General features: G+C 41.5%; 1 protein-coding gene across 2 annotated transcripts in view; it reads right to left on the bottom strand.

Annotated features, from left to right (window-relative positions):
* Window positions 1–23,934, bottom strand: part of RBMS3 (RNA binding motif single stranded interacting protein 3) — a 783,951-nt gene that overhangs the window by 154,019 nt on the left and 605,998 nt on the right. For both annotated transcript variants that reach the window (XM_058180900.1, XM_058180901.1), the window contains one exon: window positions 3,171–3,277. In XM_058180900.1, coding sequence (XP_058036883.1) covers window positions 3,171–3,277 — 107 coding nt within the window. The remainder of the gene's footprint in view (window positions 1–3,170; window positions 3,278–23,934) is intronic.

Consider the following 23,934-nt stretch of genomic DNA (forward strand, 5'->3'; position numbering starts at 1 on the left):
TTGCCATCAACTGGCGTGGCATCCTCGACGGCCCGGGAGTTCGTGGCTTCCATGACGGCCATGGACCTGACTCAATTAGTGGACGGCCCTACCCACATCGGGGGAGGCACTCTAGACCTGATTTTTATCTCTGGCCAGTGGTTGAATGATCTGATTTTAAATGATTTAGTTGTCGAGCCTCTGTCATGGTCAGATCATTCTCTTCTTCATCTGGACTTTCGGACCACTACTCAACACTGCAGGGAAATGGAACCAATGCGTTGGTTCCATCCCAGGCACCTGATGGACCCGGAGAGGCTCCTGACGGAGCTTGGGCCGTTTCCTGAGAATTTGGCCTGCGGCACGGCTGAAGAACTAGTCACGGCCTGGGAACAGGCCGCGGCTGGGGCTTTGGACCGTGTCGTGCCTTTGCGGCCTCTGACCCGGCGTAGGTCTCAACCAGCTCCTTGGTTTTTCGAGGGGCTGAGGGAGATGAAACGCCGGAGAAGACGCCTAGAGAGTGCTTGGAGATCCAGCCGTTCGGAAGCTGACCGGACACTAGTTAGGTCATATAGTAGGACCTACCTAGTGGCATTGAGGGAAGCGAAGCGTCTCTATGTTTCCTCCCTCATTGCGTCGGCAGATAACCGCCCAGCCGCCCTGTTTCGGGTGACCCGCTCTCTCCTTCAACAGGAGGTGCGGGAGGACCCATTACAAGGGCGTGCTGAGGAGTTTAACGGTTATCTTTACGATAAAATCGTTCAGCTTCGGGATGGATTGGATCAAAATTGGGTAGATCCAGGCGAGAAGTTCAAGACTCGTCTTGTTGAGACTGTTTGGGATAGTTTTGACCCTGTGACTCCCGAGGACATGGACAGGTTGCTGGGGAGGTTGAATGCCACCACATGTTTACTGGACCTGTGCCCCTCCTGGTTGGTGCTGGCCACGCAGGAGGTGATACGAGGCTGGCTCCAGGGGATTACAAATGCTTCTTTGTTGGAGGGGGCTTTTCCTACTGCCTTGAAAGAGATGGTGGTGAGACCCCTCCTCAAGAAGCCTTCCCTGGACCCAGCTGTGTTAGGAAATTATCGTCCGGTCTCCAACTTTCGCTTTGTGGCGAAGGTTGTAGAGAGTGCGGTGGCATGTCAATTACTCAAGTACTTGGATGAAGCTGTCTATCTAGACCCATTCCAGTCCAGCTTTCGACCCGGATACAGTACAGAGACGGCTTTGGTCGCGTTGGTTGATGATCTCTGGAGGGCCAGGGACAAGGGTTACTCCTCTGCCCTGGTCCTATTAGACCTCTCAGCGGCTTTCGATACCATCAATCATGGTATCTTGCTGCGCCGGCTGGGGAGTTTGGGAGTGGGAGGCACCGTTTATCGGTGGTTCTCCTCCTATCTCTCTGACCGGTCACAGACGGTGTTGGCAGGGGGGCAGAGATCGACCCTGAGGCACCTCATGTGTGGGGTGCCACAGGGGTCGATTCTCTTGCCTCTTCTGTTCAACATCTATATGAAGCCACTGGGTGAGATCATCAGTGGTTTTGGGGTGAGGTACCAACTGTACGCTGATGATACGCAGCTGTACTTTTCCACCCCAGGCCACCCCAACGAAGCTATTGAAGTACTGTCCCGGTGTCTGGAAGCCGTACGGGTCTGGATGGGGAGGAACAGGCTCAAGCTTAATCCCTCCAAGACGGAGTGGCTGTGGATGCTGGCACCCCGGTACAGTCAGCTGCAGCCGTGGCTGATTGTTGGGGGCGAGTCATTGGCCCCAATGGAAAGGGTGTGCAACTTGGGCATTCTCCTGGATGGGCGGTTGTTGTTTGAAGATCACTTGACAACCGTCTCCAGGAGAGCTTTTTATCAGGTTCGCCTGATTCGCCAATTGCGCCCCTTCCTGGACCGGGATGCCCTATGCACGGTCACTCATGCTCTTGTTACCTCTCGCTTGGATTACTGCAATGCTCTCTACATGGGACTCCCCTTGAAGAGCACCTGGAGGCTCCAGTTAGTCCAGAATGCAGCTGCGCGGGTGATAGAGGGAGCGGTTCGGAGCTCCCATGTAACACTCATCCTGCGCAGACTGCACTGGCTGCCTGTTGTCTTCCGGGTGCGCTTCAAGGTATTGGTTACCACTTTAAAGCGCTCCATGGCTTAGGACCGGGATACTTACGGGACCACCTACTGCCATCTTGTATCTCCCAGCAACCTGTGCATTCTCACAGAGAGGGACTCCTTAGGGTGCCATCAGCCAAGCAATGTCGACTGGCGGCCTCCAGGGGAAGGGCCTTCTCTGTGGGGGCTTCTACCCTGTGGAACAAGCTTCCCCCTGGACTTCGACAAATACCTGACCTTCGGACCTTTCGCCGCGAACTTAAGACTTATCTATTCTGTCTTGCTGGACTGGCTTGAATTTTAATTTTTTAGCTGATTTTATGGGTTTTAATTTTTTATTAATTTTTAGGGTTTGCTTGTATTTTAAAATTGGGCCAAATTTAATAAGTTTTTTAATGTCTGTTTTTAATATTGTATGTGTTGCTGTATTTTATTTTGGCTGTAAACCGCCCTGAGTCCTTCGGGAGAAGGGCGGTATACAAATTAAAATATTATTATTATTACTATTAGGAGGTGGTGCTCATCTCTGTTTAAAGCCAAAGAGCCAGCCCTGTCTGAAGACATCTCCGTGGTCATGTGGCCAGCATGACTAAATGCCAAAGGCAAATGGAACGCTGTTTACCTTCCCACCAAAGGTGGTCCCTATTTTTCTACTTGCATTTTTTACGTGCTTTCAAATTGCTAGGTTGGCAGAAGCTGGAACAAATAACGGGAGCTCACCCCGTTATACGGCACTAGGGATTCAAACCACTGAACTGCCAATCTTTTGACTGACAAGCTCAGCATCTTAGCCACTGAGCCACCGAATCCTTTATGATGTATAAAATATCTCATTTTATCATTTTATCAGCACTGCAAAATATTGATTTTTATGAATTCATTGAGTATGGGGTTGCAATTTCAAGTCTTATGATAAATAGTGCATGCTTCTAGTCTGAATCAAAGGTCAATGGAATTAAACTCATTTGAATTTTGCTACATTTTTGTTATTTTGACTTAATAATGCTGAAAACTCATTTTTTTCAAATTTGTTAATTTTTTTCAAAAATAATTATAACTATTTTGACTTACCTCTCCTTCTCTTGGCCAGGGTCTCCCATTCTGAGTATATTTGCTTTGATTCTGTCGTTTCTTTTGTCCTCCATCAGCAAATTTGCACAGCAAAGGTTCTGTTGGGGCTGTGAAGACAGGAAAACCCAGTGTGTGTTAGCTACCCCGCCAAAGAAAAATTCAGCCATCCTCTACCTAATATGACATCAAATTTTAATGTTAATATTTTTGCCTACCCTCGGCATTTATTGAGATTTTTAGAAACAGCTTTATCAATATAGATATTCCTAACTTTTAGGAAGAGATATAACTTGTAGGAAGAGATATAAAAGAGCATTCTTAAAAAGTGTAGCAAATAATAATTTAAAAAGCTAACCAAAGTACTTTATGCAGAATTGGAAAATTTGTAAAAGGCAAAATTTTATATATTTAAATGCAGTATCTCTTGCAATATATGTAGTATTTATATTTACAAAGGTGAGTATTATGTAGATAATGGCTTTCCCTGTAACACTATGGAACTAAAAATTGGAGTTTAAAGAGGCAGGGTAGAAACAGTAGTGATGCTTTTGAATATTGATGTTAAAAGAGGATTCCTGAGAATAACATGCAAACACATCCAAACAAATAGACCATAAAATAAATCAATCCAGATTTCTCATTTGAGGCCCAAATAACCAGGCTCAAACTATCATAATCAGGTCATTTATAAGAAGATCCTGGCTCCTTGAGAATTCCATAATGCTGAGTAAGGTGAAAGGAAAGAAAAAGAGCATAACCAGCAGTAAAATGGATGAGCAGGAGTACAGTAGTGATGGATACAGTGTTGGAAGATTTGAAGTGCCAGTTTGAGAATTAATCACTACAAGGGTCACTAAGATCTGATGCTGATTTAATGTAGAACAACAACAACAACAACAACAACAACAACAACTTGGTTTATACCTAGGACGCTGGCAGTAACGTGTATCAACCATTAGCACCAGTCAATGGTATTTGTGATGCATTTTTGAATGTTCAGTTGACTGTTTTATGTTTAATGAATGAATGAATGATGATGATGATGATGATACCCCACATCTGGATTAACGCCTGTCTGGAAAACTTTGGAATTAGCAAAAATATTTGTACATTTTTGAAAGCAAATATGCAAAAATGGAAAACAGTTCTAACAGCAAATGGGCAGAATATTGGTGAAGTCGAATCCAATCCAACCTCTCTCGTGTGTGTGTGTGTGTGTGTCTGTGTCTGTGTCTGTGTGTGAGAGAGAGAGACACAGAGAGAGAGAGAGAGAGACAGAGACAGAGAGATAGAGAGACAGAGAGAGAGACAGAGAGATCTGATCCAACCTCGGAGAGTTATAGCAAGGCTGGCAGTGATGTTTTCTCCCTACCTCTCTCTCCCTCTCCCTTTGAGTTCATTTTCTCGCTATCTCACTCCAGCTATCCATGGTGGCCTGTACTGGTTTTGTTGTGACCGAGGCCCAAGTAGATAGTAAGAAACTCAGTCCGTGAAAAACCAAACAAACTTTATTCGAACAGCTGAGAATTATCTCAATCTCAGCATCGTTCAACTCAAATTAAAACAAATGCCTCCCAACACAAATTCCTCAGTTCTCTCGCAAACCTTGTTCCAATTAGGCAAACAGCCAAAGGCCTTTCTTGGCAAATGTTCACAAGTCACAAAAATATAGGCAAGACGTAGACAAAGCAGAAGATGAAGCAGAAGACGAAGCTACCAACGTTGTTTTCGGCAAAGCTCAAACACTGGAGCTGGTCTACTTTAAGCCTTATGGGAGGGGCCAATCATCTCTTGGCCCTACTCCCAAGTTGTCCTTTTTGCTTGAGCTGCTCTTGCCTTCTGGCAGCTCTTCTCATGTGTGCATTAGGAACAGGCTCCTCCTGTTCCTCTTCCTCACTACTATCAGTCTCTGGAGGCTCTGGAGTCCACACCTCACTTCCCGATGGCCCTGGCCTCACTTCCACCTCATTGCTGTCTAACTCCGTTGCCAGCTCCATATGCTGCTGACAAACCACAACAGGTTTGTCCTTCACCCCCCCACCTTGCTTTATTCATCTTTGTTCTTTGCCACTTCTTCTCCTTGCTTGCCGCTGTAATGGAGCAAGAGAATGAGCCACGCACCGATGTAGCAGCCACAAAGTGAGGCAGTGGGGTGGTGGAAGATGAAACAAGGCAGTGGAGGGTGGAAGACAAAACAAGGCAGAGGGTGTGGAGCTGCCCCACATCTCCCATGCTGGCCTACCTGAAGGCCCTTCACCAGGCCACCCATGGCAAATCCTCTCACCTCCCACCCCCCCGGGCAGCCACATCCCTTCACTAACCTGCTTTCCAGCTCCATGCTCCACTGCTGCATTCAGGGCAAGAAAAATAGTCTGTGGGAGTACCGTAAAAAAAAAGTTCAGACCTTCCAACTTTGCAAGATTTTTTTTTTTTGGTGAGAAATTGGAAGGTCTGAACTTTTTTTTTAACCTTAGTCTCACAGACTACTTTTCTTGCCCAGCACTTGTCGATGGAGAACGGAGCTGGAAAGCAGGTTAGTGAAGAGATGTAGCTACTTTGGAGTTGGTCTTTTTACTACTCAGTAAGTGTAAACATGTGTGTGTTTGTGGATGGGTGGGTGGTGGGGAGTGGAGCTCTTCTTGAGTTTTCTCACTGCTTGAAAATGCATAGCAATTGCCGTATCTTTCACTGGCTGGGTTGTGTGTGTGTATTTGCTGACAACCTTCAAATTGCACTCTTCTCCCTTGGGAAGAGCTCCGCTCCCCCCCCCCACACTGTCAACTCACAAAGCATCCCTGACCTGCTCTCGAGTTGCCATAAGCGGGGGGGGATGGGAAACTGATGAAACGGCACTGCAGCCAAAGACAGATGCACATTCCAGATTTATCTCTCTCAAGGCTGTACCCCAGGATTAACCACAGCAGCCAGAGGGAAGTGGTCTCTAGAACCGGTGAAATTTTACCATTGGCAAATGTGATTGATAACACACCCTGGGGGGAGAGGGAAAACAGAGTCATGATTGGGGAGTAAATTACATGAGTCAGAGCTGGCTTCACTTGAAAACATGCTGACATGAAGCTCCTAATAAATAACTGGATTTCTTTTGAAGCTTGGTTCGAGGCTCGTTATTTAATTAGGGCATCTATTGGAACTCTGACACACACACTCACACATGTTTACACTTAGTGGAAAGTGAAAGTGAAAAGACATGCACAGGAATCAAGAGGCTTTCTCTCTCTCTCTCTCTTCTCCCAGTCTCTTCTCCCACCTTTCTGCAAAGGAAACATATGCTACATATTCAATCGGTATATCAAACCATTATTCTTTTTACCAAACGATCCCTTAAACAAAACAGAGTGTATGCTAGGATTGATTATCCCCATCTGCCCCTCTCGCCCGACACCCCAAATCTTTGTTGCAGCACCCCTTTTACTCTCATCCTCAGCATTCCTGGGGAAGTGTCAAGAATTCTCTGGCCTGGCTAACCAGTGGTGGGGCAGGATGCAACAAATTGCTCATCCCACCCATCCTGGCCGTGACTGGATTGCTCTCCTTATTTCCTAGCCACTTTGGTCTCCTTCCTGCCTCCTTCCACTCCTGATACCTATCAAGTATTCACGGGGGGAGAGAAACCAAAACCTGGCTGTAGAATGAGGGCACAGAAGATAAAGGCAACCTCTTTCTTCACTCACTCTTTTGTTCTTCACTTAACCGAATATTTCACCTGGATGGAGAAATGATGGAAACTCAAAGCTTCATGTGCTTGGAAAGAGGACATTGTTGGGCCTAGAAGCCATCTTTTGCATTGGATCTTCAGGCCTGCCACATTTACTACTGTGGGAAACTGGGAGGGGGGATTGTATGGAGCAAGGATGATATAGAATAAAATAGAATTCTTTATTGGCCAATTCTTTATTGGAGGGATTGAGGCTCCGACTCAATCCCTCCAAGACTGAGTGGCTGTGGATGCCGACGTCCCGGTACAGTCAGCTGGTTCCATCGCTGACTGTTGGAGCCGAGTCATTGGCCCCTATGGAGAGGGTCCACAACTTGGGCATTTTCCTGGATGCTCAGCTGTCGTTAGAAGAACATATGACAGCTGTCGCCAGGGAAGCTTTTTATCAGGTGCGCCTGATATGCCAGTTGCGCCCCTTCATAGACCGGGATGCCTTGTCACTCATGCCCTCATCACTTCCCGCCTGGACTACTGTAACACTCTCTACATGGGGCTCCCCTTGAAGGGCACCCGGAGGCTCCAACTGGTCCAGAATGCGGCTGCGCTGATGATAGAGGGAGCTACTCGTGGTTCCCATATAACACTTCTCCTGCGCACTGGTTGCCGGTGGTCTTCCGGGTGCAATTCAAGGTGTTGGTAACCACCTTTAAAGCGCTCCATGGCACAGGACCGGGCTATTTATGGAACCGCCTGCTGCCACCGATAGCCTCCCATCAACCTGTGCGCTCCCTCAGAGAGGGTTTCCTCAGGGTGCCTTCAGCCAAACAATGCCAGCTGGTGACCCCCAGGGGGAGAGCCTTCTCTGTGGGGGCACCCACCCTCTGTAAAGAGCTTCCTCTGGGGTTACGATTACTCCCCGACCTCCAGACCTTCCGACGTGAGCTTAAGACTTTTTTATTCCACCGAGCAGGGTTGGCCTAAAATACTATTGTTTTAAGTACGGTTTTATCATGGTTTTTTGGATAATTTTTAATAGGTACTAGCCAAATTGAATTAGATTTATAATTCTTTATAAATCTATATAATATATATATCTATATATAATTCTATGTAATTGTTTATAAATATTGTTTTTATGTTGGCTGTAAACTGCTCTGAGTCCTTTGGGAGAAGGGCGGTATAGAAATTTAATGTATACTAAATACTAAATACTAAGTGTGATTTGACACACAAGGAATTTGTCTTGGTGCATACGCTCTCAGTGTACATAAAACAAAATATACATTCATCAAGAATCATAAGGTACAACACTTAATGATAGTCATAGGGAAACAGTCAATATAAATCTTAACCATACCAGCAGCAAGGTTACAGTCTTACAATCATAAATGGGAGGAGATGAGTGATAGGAACAATGAGAATATTATTAGTAATGCAGAGTTAGTAATTAATTTAGCAGTCTTAACATGCAACAGATTGAGCGATCGAATTCGTGCCAGGAGCAAGCTGCCCAAGCCAAAGATGTACTACATGACTCCCAAAGAAATGGAGAATCTGAGAAAATACACTGATGCAATGTTAGCGTGGGGCTTCATCCAGCCTGCAAAATTCATGGTGGCTGGCCCAGTGCTATTTAAAGAAAAAAAGATGAAAGGATGAGGCTTTGCACTGATTTTCATGGAATTAATGCCCTGTTTGTGGAGAACATCTACCCCCTCCCCATCATGAAAGACATGCTAAGCCACATAGCCAAAGGCAAGGTGTTCACCAAACTGGACTTGAGAGAAACCTACTGCATCAGTATCAGAGAAGAAGATGAATGGAAAACAACCTTTAACTGTCTGCTTGGCAGCTTCCAATTCAAAGTCGTGCAGTTTGGTCTGTAGGGAGCCCGAGCAGTCTTCATGCAACTAATCAATGAAGTGCTATATGAGCACTTGTACAAAGGGGTTCCAGTTTACCTGCATGACATGCTCATATTCAGTGAAACTCTCGAGCATGTAAAGCTAGTGCGACAAGTACTGAAAAAACTCCTCGCCACAAAGCTTTACATAAAACTGTCAAAATGTGAATTCCATCAAACCTCCCTAGATTACCTAGGCTACCAAATATCCAATGGAAAGGTGGAAATGGACCCAGGAAAAGTGAAAGCAGTGATAGACTGGCCCCCACACACCTGCAAACAGCTTCAAAGCTTCCTGGGGTTTGCAAATTTTTACAGACAATTTATACCAGTGTTAGCAGAAGTCACTCTACTCCTAACAGAACTATTAAAAATGGGGTTTCCTCCTGTGACGCCATAGCCAAGGCAATTGCTCGCCTGGTCAATGGATTGTCAAAAAGCCTTTGAGAAATTAAAATGGCTCTTTGCCAAGGAGCCAATCTTCTAGCATCTGGACCCAGAACAACAGTTCACCATCCAAGCAGATGCCAGTGACATGGCCGTGACAGCCATACTCCTATAAAAGGACCCACAAAAGGACAATTCCTACCTTGTGCCTACGTGTCCAAGAAGCTCACCAACACCGAAAGGATCCATCTGGTGGTGGTGCTGTCTAACCCACATTTTTCTACTTTATCTAGTAGTAGGTTATGGTCTACTTTATCAAATGCTTTACTGAAGTTCAAGTAAATTATATTGACAGCATTCCTATGGTCCACTAATTTTGTCACTTTGTCAAAGAATGCAATAAGATTAATCTGGCATGATCTGTTTTTGACAAACCCATGTTGGCTTTTGGTTATTACTTTGCTTGCTTCTAGGTGTTCAGTGATTCGTTGCTTGATTATCTTTTCCAGAATCTTTCCTGGTATTGAGATTAGGTTGATAGTTTCCTGGATCTGTTTTTTCCCCCCTTTTTTTGAAGATGGGAACTACATCAGCTCTTTTCCAGCCCTCTGGCAGTTCCTCTGTGCTCCAGGATTTTTGAAAGTTATAGTTCAGTGGTTCTGAGATTTCATCTGCCAGTTCCTTCAGAACCCTGAGGTGTAATCCATCCGGTCCTGGTGATTTGAACTCGTCTAGGGTAGACAGATGTTCACTTACCTTTTGTTTCCCTATTTTAACTTGTGTTCCTAATCTGCTTTTTTGTGGTGCTGTTTTTGATAGGTTGATTATTTTTTCCTTTTGTGTAAAGACAGATGCAAGAAATGAGTTAAGTAGATCTGCTTTCTCCATGTTGCTTGTCACCTTCTTGTCACTTTCTCCCAGCAATGGGCCAATTATTTCCTTGACTTTTTTCTTATTTTTAACATGTTGGAAGAAGCTTTTTTTGTTATTTTTTACTTTTGTCGCTAGCCTTTGTTCATTGTGAGCCTTAGCTTTCCTCACTTCATCTTTACAGGCTCGGGCTATTTGCTGGTATTCTGCCTTAGTTATTTGCCCCTCTTTCCACTTTTTATACTTGTCCTTTTTGTCTTTCAATTTGTCAGATAGTTTTTTATGCATCCATGCTGGTTTCTTTTGAGATCTATTATTTTTCTTCCTCATTGGTATTGTGCTAGACTGGGCTTTTATAATCTCACTTTTCAAAATCTCCCAAGCTTCTTGAGTTGTTTTCCCCTTGAGGATTCTCATCCATGGAATCCTTCTCAAGCTCTTGCTGAGTTTATTGAAATTAGCTCACTTGAAGTCCAAGACTCTAGTTTGACTTTGTTCTACTACTTGTGTTTGCATAATGTTGAATTCCAATATTGCGTGATGACTTGCCCCCAAGATTCCTATAGCTTCAACACCTTCTATCATTTCATCTCTGTTAGTGAGAATTAAGTCCAATATGGCTGATCCCCTTGTTCCCTTCTCTACTTTTTGGGAAACAAAGTTGTCTGCTAGGTTTGTTAGGAACCTGAATGGCTGAATTGGGCACCTAATTTCTCCTTGGAGAGCACAGATTTGAGATTCTAGATAGATAATCTGTCCACGTAGACTACTAATTTGTTTACAAAGAGAACAGTACCCAAATTTGAAAAGAGTACTGCGACAGACAGCTGCAAAACAAATATTACATTGAATTATGCTGGTCATTCTGAAATAGAATAAAATCACAATCTCAAGTGGAGTAACACTGAATATATAGTTCAATTTTTGGTTTATAGTTATATGATTCACGCGCCGTTAGGCCCACAGGCTGCTTTTCCTTTGTGCTCACCTTCTTCACTCCCCACTCACAGTCAGCAGCTCCTCCCACTAGCCCCAGCAAAGTGAAAAAGCAATAGAGGCAGTTTCAGTTTTTAGGTCCATTCTTAATAGTGAAAATGATTAACCCAGTGACAGTTCAACTTAACCTTCCCCTGGGATTCCACTTTCTAGGGAAAGTGCATCCTGTTTTCCATTGTAGTTTGCTGAAGACAGACATAGGGTCCAGATTAAGACCACAGGTTAAACCACCTCCCAAACCCATGGTGGTGCAGTTAAAAAGATTTTAGACTCTTAAGTTATATAGAGGTAGGTTGCAATATTTAGTGCATTGGAAAGGGTACTCTTTGTTTGAGGCTACTTGAGTTAAAAGCTGGAATGTGAAATCAGATAGTCTACTAAAACAATTCCATGATATATACCTTGATAAGCCAAAGGGTCTCCGGGGAGGGGGGGAGAGGTGGTTAATATGTTGAATTAACCTCCTCTATTACTCTCATTGCAGGACATGATCTTCTGATGGGGGGGGGTCTGTCAGGCCTGGAAGCCATCTTTTGCATTAGATCTTCAGGCCTGCCACATTTACTGCTGTGGGAAACCGGAAAGGGTGATTGTATGGAGCAAGGTATATAGTCATAATAACATTCCTTTCTCAGAGAGTAACGGACATCTTGCTTTGCACCTGGAGGACTGGAATTGGGAGGCATCTCCAGTTGGGATGATGCTTGATTGGACCATATGATGGACATGTGGGTGCTGGACAGGACTTAGACTTTCCTTTGGGTGGGAAAAACCTGGAAGCCTTCAGATTTGGGTTTTTCCAGATGTACCAAGATGACATCTTTAATAAATTTTGAATTTTGAAGAACTTCAAGCCTCGGAGTCTTCTTTCACTGGAGGTGTCACTTGGAACCTTGACAGATGGTTTAAAATGAAGTGATTAGATCCATTTCAAACTGTCCCCTTTTCAAGCACACAAAGCAGTGTCTCTCTCTGGGTGAAAAGTGTGCAGCAGAGTCAGGCAGAGACAAAAGTGATCCCAACGTGCTGCTCACTCTGTCTCACCATCTCTCAGCTTGCCTGCAGCTACGCCAAACAGGCACCCAAACAGGGGCACTGGGATCGCCTGACTCCCCCATCCCCCAGCTTTTGCCTGCTGCCAGTGCTGCTGTGCAAGCCTCCCGCAAGCCCTCTTTGAGTCAGGAAGGTTCCCAGCATGTCTGGATTGCCTGTCTTCTCTCCCTCGCCTCAGAATTAATGGGCCAAGGGGCTAATGGGCTGCAGCTGTAGTCAGCCCCCATGCTCCCACCACCTCTCATGCTGGCCATGGACATCCCCCTGGGCTTATTTTTGGGGTAGGACGTATATTAGGCAAGGGCTTTTTTCAGGGGTAGGTCTTATTTTCAGGAAAACACGGTATTTAGCATTGCGCTGCACTGCATTATAGATATAGGAATGGATCTATCCATGTGTCTTGAATAAAGTACAGTAGTCCCATGAAAAAGTGTGTATAAGAACAGGTCAAACTGCATTATTTTTATATTCATTTCTTTCTATTTAAACACTTGTAGCTTGCTTACTATGTTTAGATTTCATAGGCACATTCTAATCCACATAGAGAAAAAAAACCTGGATAATGATGATATCCATGAAACTTCTAGGAATTCTATATCAGAAGTACTTCATTTCAGCTTCTAAAAAAAGCAATATGTGCCAACCAAGGTCATTTGACTTCTTCTAATACAATTACGTCATTTTTATCTGAATGTAAAATGATGCCATATTGTTTTACCTAGATTTACTAGCAACATGGAAGAGAAACAAAGTTTGTTGTTGTTGTTAGTTGCGAAGTTGTGTCTGACCCATCGCAACCCCATGGACAATGTTCCTCCAGGCCTTCCTGTCCTCTACCATCCTCTGGAGTCCATTTACGCTCACGCCTACTGCTTCAGTGACTCCAGCCAGCCACCTCATTCTTCTTTGGCCCTCAATCTTTCCCAGCATTAGGCTCTTCTCTAGTGAGTTCTTCCTTCTCATTAGGTGGCCAAAGAATTTTAGTTTCATCTTCAGGATCTGGCCTTCTAAAAAACAGTCAGGGTTGATCTCCTCTAGAACTGACTTGTTTGGTCACCTTGCAGTCCAAGGGACTCGCAGGAGTCTTCTCCAGCACCAGAGTTCGAAGGCCTCAAATCTTTGGCACTCAGCCTTTCTTATGGTCCAACTTTCACAGCCTTACATTGCATCTGGCAAAACCATAGCCTTGACTATGCGCACTTTTGTTGGCAGGGTGATGTCTCTGCTTGTTAGTACGCTGTCTAGATTTGCCATAGCTTTCCTCCCCTTGAGCAAACGTCTTTTAGTTTCTTGGCTGCAGTCCCCATCTGCATTGATCTTGGAGCCCAGGAAAATAAAATCTGTCACTACCTCCATTTCTTCCCCATCTATCTGGCAGGAATTGAGAGGGCCGGATGCCATGATCTTAGTTTTCTTAATGTTGAGTTTCAAGCCAACTTTTGCACTCTCCTCCTTCACCTGCATCAAGAAGCTTTTTAGTTCCTCTTCGCTTTCTGCCATTAGAGTGGTATCATCTGCATATCTGAGGTTGTTGATATTTCTCCTGGCAATCTTAATTCCAACGAAACAAAGTTAAATTTCATCAAGTATACCAGCAGAATGATTTCATGTATTTTAATTTATAGTGGATCACATATGTGTGTTCTGTGTTGTTTTCTGGTTTACCTCTAATGGAAAGAAAATGAGCCTCTAAACAGAGGTGACTACAAGCATTTGTGGCCATCTATTCTATGTCTTAAGCAATCTGTTCTTCTAAGGAAGAAGTTCCTGAAAATCCAAGCATTTTATATTTTAAAAAAAAATCCTACTGTTTTAATCTTAAATCTGTTTTCTCATTATTTTGATATTGATTACATTAGACATTACTATTATTATCCTATCAGATATCATACAGCACTTGAACTGGTAATGCTTGAATTAACACAAAAAATTACTTTTGATTTACCTAATATCAGTTATTTAATATATCCATTTAGAAAAGTTCTCCTGTTAACTGTAACATTGTCATATTTTATTTTTCCCCTTCTCTATGAGTATAGAAACTAATATTTTCTTAGAAGAAAAAGTCAGTACATCTGCTTTAATTTAACAGCAGAAAATAAGCATCTTTATGCATACATTTAATCCCAACCATTTTGTAAATTGATAGAGATATTTCTTGTTTTATTAAAGTACAGTTAGAGGACAAGGTATGGCACCTATGTTTATCGTCTTGAGTTATTTGTAAAAATAATAAAGGGGATACAAATAAATAAAATAATAAAACAATAATAATAATTTGATCCTAGAATAGGACAGAAAGCCAAAAAAATCCCTTTTCTTTCCCCTTTCCTCATTCTACTGACTTAATGGCAAGGATATAATTATATCAGCTCTTCAACTGGAACAATTTCTTACTCTGGCTTAAGGGCTACAAATACCCAAATATATTTCAACATATCTCAATATAATTAGTCCAGTCAGAGACAGAGTAGCCCTAAAAGAAAAACTCTTTCAGCGTCCAGGGTAGATGCACCATCCAACTGTTTTTTTCTTTAAAAAGCTTGGACATTTTATGTAATATTTTAATATGTGTTTTTACAACAATATATTCAAAATATAAATAAATATAAATAAAATAAATAAAACAAAAATATTTATTTATTTATTTATTTTATTTAATAAAATTTTTATACCGCCCTATCTCCCGAAGGACTCAGGACGGTTTACAGCCAGATAAAATAGCACAAGAATAAATACAGGATAAAAACAATATTTAAAAAACTTATTAAATTAGGCCAAATTTAAAATTATAATTAAAATAGTAAAAAAAAACATTTAAAAACTAAAATTTAAAAACTAAAATTCTAGGCCAGTCCTGCGCAAATAAATAGATGTGAATAAATATGAATTTATTTGAAGCAAACTGTAATTTACTGTATTTTTCAGAATGTAAGACACACTGGACTATAAGACACACCTAAATTTACAGGAAGAAAACAAGAAAAAAATAGTTTTTGGCCTCTATGCATCAGATTTTCACCCTCCCCGGCCCCCAGAAGCACTCTGCAGTGCTCTGCACAGCCCATTTTAGCCAAAAATGCACCCATTTTTGCCAAAAATGGGCCCATTTTGGATTCCCAAGCCCTCTGCTTGTCATGTTTTTGCCCTCCCACGCTCCCAGAAGCACTCTGCAGTGCTCTGCATGGTCCATTTTCACCAAAAATGAGCCTGCAGAGTGTTTCTGGGGGCTGGGGAGTACAAAAAGGCGATGTGTGGAGGGCTTGGGAGGCCAAAAATGGGCCTCTTTTTGATGAAAATGGGACATGCAGAGCACTGCAGAATGCTTCTGGGGGACAGGGAGGGTGAAAACATAACACATGGAGGGTTTGGGAGCCAAAAATGCCCATATTTGGTTTATAAAATGCACCAAAATTTTCACCCATTTTTAGGGGGGGAAAAGGTGTGTCTTACACTCTGAAAAATAAGGTATGTTTTTATTTCTGTGATTTTACCACCTCCTCTATCATATAATTTTTGATTTTCACTGCTTAATTTTCACTGCTTCTTCAACCATAAGTTTAATCAGTTCTAATCTCCCAGACAAGTATCATGAGATTTTGATAGTATAATTTGTATAATTCATAGATGACACAGCATTTTTATATTATTTCCAAGAAACCACAATTTGTCTATATAATCACACTGAAACAAGTTTGACTTGTTTCATGATCAGATTATTCAACACATCTTCAACACAGATTATTGTGTGTTGAATTATTCAACACAGATTATTCAACACATTTATATTGATATATTGATCATCAATTGTGTTGTAAATGTTGTACCTTGATGAACATATCTTTTCTTTTATGTACACTGAGAGCATATGCACCAAGACAAATTCCTTGTGTGTCCAATCACACTTGGCCAATAAAAATTCTATTCTATTCTATTCTATTCTATCTTGTAAATGGCTAAGTGCTCTTTTTCACATATTCTTCATTTACAATGCAAGATCCATTCGTAAATTTCTAATGAAGGAACCAAAAAATTACAACACTAAATAGACAATGAAGTCAACTCACATTCTTGACAGAATTCTACCATAGGTAAAAATGAATAAAAGATGAACCATGCATTTTTAGCACATTATCCATTTCAGTTTACACTTTATAATCCCAAAATAAAAAAAATCCTGTTATTACTCACCAGTATTTTCAACCATTAAACCCTTCAATTGTATCTATAAATAGACAAGCTAATATTCTTGGGATCCCAACTGCATTTCTTGTAAGATCGGATAGATAAATATGAAATTTTAAGTAGTGAATTTACTGCTCTTTCAGTTCTTTAACAACTTACACAATGTAAGCCGCCCTGAGTCTTCGGAGAAGGGCGGGATATAAATTAAAAAAACAAACAAACTTCCTTTTATTCCAAAAGATGATTATATAACATTTTAGCAAAATTTTATCAATTTCAAAAATAAGACTAATTAGGGGATAATTATTTGGATAGTACTATCTTACCTTCTTTAAAATGAAAGTTGTATAAAAACACTTCCTATTAGACAGTATTTTAAATGACACTAAAAATGGTGTCCACCATTGGATATTTTCCAGGGCAGAAATGAATAAATAATTAAAATTTTCAAGAGAAATTTTCTGATGCTTTCCCATCATAAAGGAAAATAGGAAAAAGCTACAGAAATAGTCAGTGGAGCAATACCAAATGAAAAATAAAAGGATAATAATTTGAAAAATTTTGCCTGTTATTTGCAAAAAATGGGATTATGTTTTGGAAAACAAATTGCAAAGGAGAAATAAATTAAATTACTTGCCAGAACTAACTCAAACGTTTTGAGTTTTGGTTCTAATCAAATTTATGGTGCTGCATGACCATGATAACTATTTAATTTTACACTGAACATAGTTTAAAAAAAACCTTTCTTACATTATTTTTCAAGGCTGCTCCATTTCACATTTTAAACCCTGCAAGATTAAATTCAGCATGGACTGTGAAAACTTTTTTGTTAACAAGAACTCTTTGTATTCTTAAAAAGTTGTGCCTCTAGCTGAAGGACTCATAGTTACCTATCAACAATGCCAACTTTGGGAAATTGCAATCTGTTCAGATGTCTTTCCCAGTATATTTTAAGAAATAATCTGGCATTTTAACAGGTTTCTATTTAAACAAAAACAAATGGGAGAGAACTTCAAAAAATAACCTCTTCAAAACAGATTTTTTCCCTTCTTCCCTGAATTCCCCTGACAAAAATAATGAGTAAGATGACAGGAAACCCAATATTAATTCTGCAAGTTGTAACTAGATGTGCAGAAGGATCTAAATGTAAGGAATAGAGCAGGAATGCAGGACAAATAGGCAATTACTTGGAACAGAAGGAATCTACATGAGTTGCCCATTTCTGCTCTCCAGTCTTGATTCTACAGAAATTATAATCTTTATTTATATATAACTTTTATTTTTTTTATCAATATATAAAATACAAGCACAAATAAAAATAGGATATTAAGGAAAGAAAAAAGAAAAGGGGAAGAAAATATGAGGTATGAGGGAAGAAAAACGCATTGACTTCTGACTATTTTTAGCTCAGTGCAAGATAACATTACAACCTCAACTTTTTACTTTTACACATTGACATGCAACTAGCCATTTCTATAACAACAAATCCATCTAATCAGCAAAACCAAAGTCAAAGTTTCTCTTTTTTTTTTCATGACAAGCACAAAATCTAGAAATAATATCCAAATAAAAAACACAAATATATTCTCCTCTTTGAATAGAACATTGAATAGAATCAATTTAACATTATGGTTTTATCTTCCTTTCTGTTGAAATATGTATTTCCATTTGTGCTTAATAATCTTCATAAATTATCAGCATTCATATTAACAAAATTCATTGTATTCTTTTAGATTCTTTAACCTTAAAAGGAAAAATATTTTTTCATTCACTTTAAAACACTAAGCTTTACGTTTAAAACATTTCTAAAATTAAAACATGCGAATACATCTTTTTTTAACCTCTTTTTACTTTAAAGGACACTTTCAGACCAATCAAATTCACTTCCAGACTAATAAAATTCCAACCAATTAACTCATTAAATTTAAATTTCTCCTTCCAAGTTACTCTCCTAGACTATTTTTTTTCTTTTTGTACACATTCTTTTTAAAGCTCTATATTTTTCTTCAAGCTCATACATCTTTTTCTTTAACTTCTTTTAACAAGGATATTTTCAAATACACTTTCAATAATATTTTACAAACTTTAGGAATTACTTAAGCATTATATATAAAGGAAAAATACATTTTCAAACTTTAGATTAAGACTGTCTTTCAGTTACAAGTATCAAACCAATGAAAATCCATCCTAATTCCAATTGGCTCATTAAGTTTAATTCACTCCTTACAGCTTTTCTTCATAAAATAAAATCTATTTCTTCTTTGGGATGTTTGTCAAGTAGTTATAAGTTTCTATTTTTCTCAAGGATTTTTCAACCTTGTTAATTTCTGTAATGAAATGGTCACAAACTTGTCCTTTTAAAAATTGCAAATTTTCTTGGAGCTCTTTTTTCAACAGTGTTATCATAATAAAATTTGGTGTCAGGTTTATATTCCAAAATCACAGTTGATACCTCTGCACTGTCAACTACTTTACCAAACCTACTTTACCAAACACATATTTGTATATATGAAATAATTTGAATAGACTTTTTAATATCCTTGGAAATTAGCTGTTCAATGAACTGATGAATTTTATTTAAAGATTTTTCAAATTCACTTCTAATAATTTGCTCCTCCATGTTCTTAACTCCCTCTTTAGTCAAAGAGTAGCTTTTTTGTAAGTCACTTAAGAACTGGTGACCAATCAATAACTTTCCAAAAATTGGAAAGTTCTAGTTTTAGCCACCCACAGCAAAGCAGACCAAGGTACAAATTACTAAAAATAATAACCTAGAATCACAAATTTCTGCCCTTATATTTCTCCATCGTTTTTTTTTAAAGATAGTCCTTACTTCTTATTTTAGCTTGCCTTAGCAACCTTCTTTCTTGTGTTTAAGAAAAAGAAATCCCCAAAATGGTGAAGATCTTCAAAAACGAATAAAGTTTAATATGACTAAAATTTAATAAGTTGCACTTTCCTTTGTCCTTTTCCTTCTCTGAGCTGAGAGGGATGTGAAAATGCACTATAATTTGTCATTCCTCATTTTTAATGGCATGACAGAGTTGTCCTTCATCCAAATTGTGAATTAGCTTTGGATAGTAGAGACTGGCATACAAAGAATCCCAAATCTCTTTCAAAAATGCTCTTTTCCCATCCTCTAACCCAGAGATCCCCAACCTTTCTGGCTTTGCAGACCAATGAAAGGAAGAGGAAGAGGGAAGTGGCAGGTGAGCAAGCAAATTGCACAGCTCCATTTGCCCAAGCAGTAGGCACACTCAATGCAAAATAACTGTATTGTTATATGTCACAATTTCTTTGGCATTATTTTAATTTTTTAAAATAATTTTTGGCATCTTTTCTTTAATGAGTCTATTCCACCATTTCTTTGATATTATCAAATAAACATTGAAGAACTAGTAGAATAGAATAATCTACAGTAGAGTTATTCCATATTGAATTGTCCCACAGTTGGTTGGCCACATCCAGCTGTCTCACATCAAGTCAAATTGAGGCAACTTGGCTGTAGCAAGATGAGTTAGTCCAAACCCACACAATGTATCAAACTGTCAACATCATGAGATAAAAAAAAACCCCAAATATAAATTCTGGGACTATAAATAGGAACCAAAATAGCCATAATAATAACAGATTCTGCAAAATTCTGCAAAAATGACTATTTCAGGAAGGTCAAATCCACTCCCATTAGAAATAGAGCTATTCCTGTATAATTTCTATATACTTAAGGAAAGTCAAGGTGTGGCAGGATGTTCCTTTCCTACTTCTACTTTAGTTCAGCATCAAGAGATACAACAAGAGTTTGCAATTCTTGGATTTCATGAAGACAACAAGATATTCTAATCTTTTGATCTGATATCAATGGGTCAAAATATTTTGGCTATGAAAGAATGTTGGAACCTCACAAAATGATTGACGTGCTGAGTATAACAGTAAAAAAGTAATAAAACTTCCATTTTCCAAAAGAGAAATTTATGAGATTGTCCTTTACTATACAACTTCATTATTTCTTTATTTTTATTTATTTATTTATTTTGTCACAATGGTATATATAAGCATAAGCATGAAATAACTATACAACATATAAGCATATATATATATATATGTGTTTTCTGAGGTTTTCGCGGGTGTTTGTATGTAGGTCTTTGCTCCCAGAAGCATGAAGCTGAAGCCTGAAGATGATGAATGAGACTTCGTCGAAACGTCGCCAAGACACTTCCAATTTTATATGGGAGAAAACCCGAATAATCAAAGACCTACATATATATATATAGGCATGAAATAACTATACGAGTTGGATACAATCAAGGGGAACATTAGGACAGGAACGGTAGGCACGTTGGTGCTCTTATTCACGCCCCTTACAGACCTCTTAGGAATGGGGTGAGGTCAACAGTAGATAGTCTTTGGTTAAAGATTTTGGGATTTTGGGAAGAGACCACAGAGTCAGGTAGTGCATTCCAGGCATTAACAACTCTGTTATTGAAGTCATATTTTCTGCAATCAAGATTAGAGCGATTCACATTAAGCTTAAATCTATTGCGTGCTCGTGTATTGTTGAGGCTGAAGCTGAAGTGGTCTTAAACAGGAAAGACATTGTAACAGATGATTTTATGAGTTATACTCAGGTCATGCCGAAGGCAGCAGAGTTCTAAATTTTCTAAATCCAGGATTTCAAGTCTGGTGGCATAAGGTATATTGTTGTAATCAGAGGAGTGGAGAACTCTTCTTGTAAAATATTTCTGGACACGCTCAATTGTATTAATGTCCGAAATGAGGTGTGGGTTCCAGACAGGTGAGCTGTATTCAAAAATTGGTCTAGCAAATGTTTTGCATGCTCTGGTTAGTAGTGTAATATTTCTGGAGAAGAAGCTACGCAAGATTAAATTTACAACTCTTACAACCTTTTTCGCGATGTAGTTGCAGTGGGCTTTGGCACTTAAATCATTTGATATGAAAACTCCAAGGTCTTTAACAGCGTGAGGATCATTTACAAGGTAATGTCCATCAAGTTGTATTTAGTGTTCTGATTCTTTTTTCCAATGTGTAAGACAGAGCATTTGCTGGTTGAGATTTGGAGTTGCCATATTTTTGACCATTCCGACACAAAGTCAAGGTCTTCTTGAAGGGTAGCCGTATTGTTGGTTACAATTTAACTATTTAACAGTGTTAAATAGTTTAACATCATTGGCGAAGAGAACTCAATTACTTATAATATGGTCACAGAGGTCGTTAATGTATGATATGAAGAGTGTTGGTCGTAGAACATTGTTCTGTTTCCCCCACCCAACACTCCCAACAAAAAGTCAGTCAAAGGCCTTCTGCCAACAGTTTATTTATACTTGGCTGGATTCCTTTTGGCACAGAAATGTTCTGGCCACGTCCCCATGTGCCTGCCAAAATCTCTGAAATGGTCTGTTATCGAGATAACAAGAAAATTACAGATAAAGCAACAGTCACTCACAAATAGATTCTTTCATCCATGAAATAGTTTGCCCGCGTGCAATTCCGTCAGGAAGGTCTGCATTTCGGGAACAGGAGAGTACAGTGGTGCCAGAGGGAAGAGCCGCAGATGGTACCCCATGTTGGCAAGGAACGGGGTCATCTGGGTGGAGGTGTGCTGGGAGTTGTTAAAGGCAAACTCCACCAGGGACAGGTAATCGGCCCAGTTGTCCTGCTGCTGGTTGACGAAGCAATGGAGATACTACTCCAGGATACCGATGATCTCCTCTGTACCCCCGTCGGTCTCCGGATGGTGTGATGATGACAGACACACCTGCACCTCCAACGCGGCCATCAGGCTCTTCCAGAAGCGAGCTGTGAACTGAACTCCACAGTCCGAAACCACCCTGTCTGGCAGACCATGGAGACGGAAGATGTGCTGCAGGAAGAGATGGGCTGTCTTGGCAGCTGTAGGCAGCCTGCGGCATGGGATGAAGTGTGCCATCTTGGTGAGCATGTCTACCATCACCAGCACCGTGGTGAACCCAGAGGACGGCTGCAGATCTGTCAGGAAGTCCATGGAGATCGCCCCTAGGGTCTGTCGGGTGTCGGCAAGGGCTGGAGGAGCCCGGGAGGGCCCCCCGTGGCGGCCTTGGCTTGCCGGTATGGCACACAGGACGTCATGTACGCATGTACATCATGCCGCACTCGGGGCCACCAAAAGGTCCGTGTCACCAGGTGGAGGGTCTTGAAGAACCCAAAATGTCCTGCTGCAGGGTTGTCATGGTACTGGGTCATGATGAGGGGTCGGAGTGGTCCTGTGGGCACGTATAATCGCCCCCGAAACTTGAGTAAGTCCTCCTCCAAGGTCCAAGGAGATGCGGGGCCCACCTCCGCTCTCCTTTGCTGCGACCAGGCGTCCTGGCGCTGCGCCTCTTGCACCTGGGCCCGCAAGTCCACCGGTTCCCATGCTGCGGCCAAGGCTTCTGCTGGCAGCACCGTTCGTGGAGGAAGGAGGTCCTTGGCGCAGAGGTACTCCAGCTTGCGGGACAGGGCGTCTGCCCTCCGGTTGTGACCGCTGGGAATGTAGGTTACACGGAAGTTGAACCAGGCAAAAAACAATGACCACCAGATCTGCCGCTGGTTCAACTTTCGAACTGTGGTGAGGTGCTCAAGATTCCGATGGTCCGTTTGGACCTCCAACTGATGTCAGGCCCCATCCAGATGGTTCACCAAGCCTCCAATGGAGCCTTGATAGCCAGCAACTCCTTTTCTCAGATGGTGTAGTTGCGCTCGGAAGGATTGGATTTCTTGGAGTAGTAAGTGCAGGGAAAAAGTGTGCCGCCATTCGCCGGAGCCTGTAGCACCACCGCTCCAAGAGCCACATTGGACGCATCCGTCTCCAACACGAAAGGCCGGAGCAGGTCGGGATGCCTCAGGACGGGTTCTGTGACAAAGGCTTTCTTGAGGGCTGTGAATGCTTCTTGCTGCAGGGGACCCCACTGGAACGGGACCTTCTTCCTGAGGAGCTGGGTAAGTGGAGCCGTCAGCGTGGCGAAGCCCGGGATGAAGGTTCGGTAGTAGTTGGTGAAACTTAGAAGGCACTGAACATCTTTCACCCGACGAGGGGCTTCCCAGCTACACAAAGCCTCTACTTTGCGGGGTCCATGGCTATACCCTCGGGCGAGATGCTATGCCCGAGGAACTCTATGGAAGTCCGGAAGAAGACGCATTTCTCCAGCTTCGCATTGAGTTGGTGCTCCCGCAAGCATTGCAGAACCAGAAGGATGTGCCGAAGGTGGCTTTCCCTGGACCGGGAGTAAATCAGGATGTCATTCTGGTAGATTCAACATGTCTCAGAACACGTTGTTCATGAAGTGCTGGAAGACGGCGGGGGTGTTGGTCAACCCAAACAACATGACGATGTATTTGTAGTGTCCGTATCGAGTGCCGAATGCTGTCTTAAATTCGTCTCCCTCTCACATCTGGACCAGGTTATAGGCCCCCCGGAGATCGAGCTTGGTGAAGATCGTGGCATCCCGCAACCTCTCCAGCAGCTCCAGGATGAGCGGCAGGGGGTAGCGATTCCGCACCATAATGGCGTTTAGCCAGCGGTAATCGCAGCACAGGCACAAATCCCCCATCTTCTTCTTCTCAAAGAGGACTGGGGCCGAGAGAGGGGACTTTGAAGGCTGGATGAACCCTTGGGCCAGGTTTTTGTCTAGGAAGTCCCTGAGGGCAGCCAACTCAGGCTC

This window comes from Ahaetulla prasina, chromosome 4, assembly GCF_028640845.1.
Source record: "Ahaetulla prasina isolate Xishuangbanna chromosome 4, ASM2864084v1, whole genome shotgun sequence".
Taxonomy (NCBI): domain Eukaryota; kingdom Metazoa; phylum Chordata; class Lepidosauria; order Squamata; family Colubridae; genus Ahaetulla; species Ahaetulla prasina.